The sequence below is a fragment of the Helianthus annuus genome, chromosome 11, assembly GCF_002127325.2.
Source record: "Helianthus annuus cultivar XRQ/B chromosome 11, HanXRQr2.0-SUNRISE, whole genome shotgun sequence".
In the NCBI taxonomy this organism is placed as follows: Eukaryota; Viridiplantae; Streptophyta; class Magnoliopsida; order Asterales; family Asteraceae; genus Helianthus; species Helianthus annuus.
The window spans coordinates 19,856,370-19,860,648 of NC_035443.2; the positions used below are offsets into that span (position 1 = coordinate 19,856,370).

The 4,279-nt window shown below is 42.8% G+C and overlaps 1 protein-coding gene across 1 annotated transcript; it reads left to right on the top strand.

Moving 5' to 3' along the window:
- Window positions 1-1,895: 1,895 nt before the first annotated feature.
- LOC110901689 (excretory canal abnormal protein 6-like) lies at window positions 1,896-3,387 on the top strand. Its single transcript, XM_022148494.1, has 2 exons — window positions 1,896-2,196; window positions 3,194-3,387. Exons 1-2 carry the CDS (start codon window positions 1,896-1,898, stop codon window positions 3,385-3,387), a joined length of 495 nt encoding a protein of 164 aa, XP_022004186.1.
- Window positions 3,388-4,279: the final 892 nt, after the last annotated feature.

The following is a 4,279-nucleotide window of genomic DNA, read 5'->3' on the forward strand; positions in this document are numbered from 1 at the left end:
ATTTTTCTAGTTTAAAAACCTTTTTTCTAATATTTTGATTTGATTAGACGTTGAGGATAAACCGGTAATAAAAGCTCTTGTGTCCTTGGACGACCTCGGTATCTTACCAACACTATACTACGTCCACGATGGGTGCACTTGCCCATATGTGTGTTTAGTGTTAGTGAATATCGTGTTTATAAATTTAAAACTTGGCTAAAAAGTGTAAAAAGGGCTTAAAATATACACCTAATATATATAACACTTCACACGCATCAGATGGTAAACCAAAATATTACTAGAAACAGAATAAATGGGATTATGGTTAACGGGGCATGGGCAACATATCCAACAAAAATAAAACACTAGGCGGCAGCCAAGGCAACGTAGACCAGATTTTGTGTCCAAACTTGAAACAATTATCCAGAAATGAAGCAAATAGTCTAGTGGCACAATTCTCTATTCAAGAGATAAAGGAAGCGGTATGGGATTGTGGAAGCGATAAGGCCCCGGGTCCAGACGGTTACAACTTTGCTTTTATCAAACATTTTTGGGATGCGCTCATGGAGGACATCTTCAATATCATGCAAACTCCACTCGGACGGAGAGATCAGCCGCGGATGCAGCTCTTCTTTCTTACCTCTAATTCCGAAAGGTACATATCCCATTACTTTCAATGAATTTCGCCCAATTAGTCTTATTGGGTGCATATTGAAAATAATCTCGAAAATACTTGCAAATCGAGTAAAAAAAGTGGCGGGGTCGGTTGTTTCCGAATATCAATCAGGTTTCCTATCAAGCATAAATATTTTAGATGGACCGCTAATTTTAAATGAATTAATTTCTTGGCTAAGGAAGGTAAAAAAGAAACTTTCATTTTTTAAATAGACATCGAGAAAGCCTATGACACAATAAGCTGGGATTTCATTGATTCGGTACTACAACAAATGGGATTTCCTAGGGTATAGAGAATGTAGGTGAGGGGGGTTCTAAAATCTTCAAGTGCGTCTATCTTAATAAATGGTTCAGCTTGAGTTCCAATGTTACTGGGGTACGACAAGGAGACCCGCTGTCTCCCTTTCATTTTATAATGGCAATGGAGGCGCTCTCGTGTTTTATAGAAAAAGCTTCAGATGTGGGTTTAATTAGGGGGATTCGACTACTAAATAATGGCCCATCAATCGCGCACTTGATGTACACGAATGATGTGGTATTTATGGGTGAATGGAGGAAAATAATATCCGAAATATAATATGGTTAATGAGATGCTTTTATCGTGTTTCTAGTTTAAAACTAAGTCATCAAAAATCAAGTCTATTTGGTATTGGGGTGGGGGGCAATATGGTGGAAAGTGAGGGTAACATAATAAACTGCAAGATCGGAGAGTTCCCTTGCAAATATTTGGGCTTGTTAGTAGGGGTAAACATGAACCAAATCTGACAACTGGAAAGGGGGTGATTGAGTGCTTTAAATCTAGACTTTCGAAATGGAAGGTTAGGACATTATCCATTGTTGGCAGAATAACGTTGCTAAAATCCGTATTAGATCGCCTACCTTTATATTTTTTCTCATTATATAAATCCCCTAAAGGAATTTTAAACATGCTTGAGGCTTTAAGAAAACGGTTTTTTTTTAGGAGGGGGGGGGGTAATGAAGAAAAGGCAAAAACTAGTTGGGTTTGTTGGGAATGAGTAATCAGACCTATTTATAAGGGCGGGCTTGGATTGGGTTCTCTAAAAGAGATGAATATAAGTTTGTAAATAAAGTGGTGGTGGAGGTATAAACAAGAAAAAACTAGTTTGTGGAGAAAAGTAATTGCATCAATACATCATCAAGAAGGGTCATGGTCTTTCCTACCAATTAAAGAAGGCATAACAGGGGTATAGAGTGGCATAAACAAGCTGGTAAAGGAAATGATGGAGCAAAATGTGAATGTGAATACATTAATAAAAGGAACAGTTGGAGATGGTGAGGAAGTAAGGTTTTGGATTAATTGGTGGCATGGTGATTGTGCACTGAAGGATACTTTCCCAGCCTTATTCAATCTGGAGAACCAAAAGAGCGCAACGGTTCGGATGAGAGTGGAAAATTGGGACTGGAGAAGAGAAGTGAGCAGCACAAGGGAGCAAGATGAATGGTTCAAAATTCAACAAATGATGAATGGATTAACAACTTCGGCAACACAGGATAAATGGGAGAGGGTCGTGAACATCGGGGGTGAATTCTTAGTCGCTTCATGCTGAAAACTCCTTGTGAGACACGCAGTCCCATTCTTTCCATACGAATGGATTAAAGTGGTACAAAAAAAAGTGAATGTGTTTGCTTGGAGAGCCGAACATGAACGCCTTGCTACATTAAAGGGTCTTCAAAAAAGAAATATGCTTCATGGATCGGCTACTTGTCGATTGTGTGGGGGAGACCAATGAAGACGCAAACCATCTTTTCGTGTCTTGTTACATTGCTACGGTCATATGGCAAACGGTCAGTACGTGGTGTAACATACCTCCTATCTATGCTTTTGAAGTGAGGGACCTGCTCAAGACCCATAAAATTTTGCATTTGTCCGAACACAAAAAAAGACCTGTGCAAACAATTGTGGTAACATGTTGAGTGATTTGGAAGCTCGCAATGAGGTCATCTTCGCCGAAAAGAGAATAAATGCGGACGAGATATTTGGAGAAATACAATCGTTGGCCTTCATATGGATTAAACATAGATCAAAGATCTCGCTTACGGACTGAGAGAGTTGGGTGAATTTTAATTTTAATTTTAATTTATAGACATAATGTAAGAAACTATACCGGGTGTTTTATCAATGGTAATGGCTATATGTTGCTAAAACTTCACAGGTAACATCTGCCTGTAAGTTTTTGGTGATGAATAAAAGTAATTTGCACCAATGGGGTGGTGGTCCATTGGCAAAGGCAATGCCTTTAAACACTTTGGGAGATGGGGATGTCTTGGGTTCAACTCCCACAGACAGACAGCAGGGAATAAAAGAAATTTGTCGTTTAAAAAAAGTAATTTGCCGATAAAAGAGAAGTGTTAAGTAGTGTTTGGTATGCAGGAATGAGAGATGAAATGGAATGAACTATTGCGAGGGAATGAAAAAAAATGTGTTTTGTTGGTCAACGTAATGGAATCACCTATTACATAAGTCATTCCATTCCCTCAAATTCATTACATCCACTCCCCCTGTTTTTTTTTCTCTCAGCCTACGTCACAAACACCGCCCATCACCTCCACCATTTGCCACCACCACCACCACCACCACCACCACCACCTGCCGTCATCACCACCCGCCACCAACCTCCGCCGACCACCACCACCACCGTCCTCCGCTGTCCGCCGCCACCGCCGCCTGCCACCACCGCCATCGACTACCATCGCTGCCACCCGCCATCGTAAACCACCGCTACCCCGACCACTACCGCCACCCTCTGCCGACCACCACCACCATCCTCCGCTGCCACCACCCGTTACCATCGACCACCACCACCCACCGTCGTCGTCGCCACCACCATCGACCACCATCGCCGCCACCCGCCACGACCGACCACTGCAACCCCGACCACTACCGCCATCCTCCGCGGCCACCTCCCGCTACCGTCGACCACCACCACCCACCGTCGCCATCGCCACCACCCGCCACCACCGACCACCGCCTGACCACTACCGCTACCCTCCGCCAACCACCACCACCATCCTCCGCGGCCACCACCCGCTACTGTCGACCACCACCACCCACCGTCGTCGCCACCACCATCGCCGCCACCTGCCACCGCAGACCACTGCCAACCCCGACCATCGACGCCACCACCGCTAACAACCGTCATCCACCGACCATCGCCACCCACCACCACTACCACCGACCACTGCCACCTATCTCTGCCAACTCTACTAGCCGCCACCACCCATCGTCGATTTAATTCATTCCTTTCTTACCTATTAAACAACATAAGGTAATGATTTATTCCTTTCCTTCATGGTAACCAAACAAGACTATGGAATGTAATGATCTATTTCATTCCTTTGTCCATTCCATTATCTCGTCTATTTCATTCTCTCATCTATATATTCTATTACACCATACCATATGATCCTTAAAAGTTTAGGTTTGCTCAACTCTACTCCACTCCACACAACAAGCCACCGTTTTTGAACGTTGACTATTAACGAAATATAGGATTGTAATTAAAGTCTTACTGGATGCGTAAATCAAGAAAAATGAGCTTTCACACATGATTGTTTCGTTGTCTTCTTATAATTATGTTAAATTAACAATGTAATTAAAGTCTTA

Coding starts and splice junctions, on each gene's coding strand:
- LOC110901689 (XM_022148494.1), top strand. CDS start 1,896: ATGGAGCAAAATGTGAATGTGAATACATTAATAAAAGGAACAGTTGGA. Junction 2,197..3,193: donor GAGGGTCGTGAACATCGGGG/GTGAATTCTTAG, acceptor TTTTTCTCTCAG/CCTACGTCACAAACACCGCC.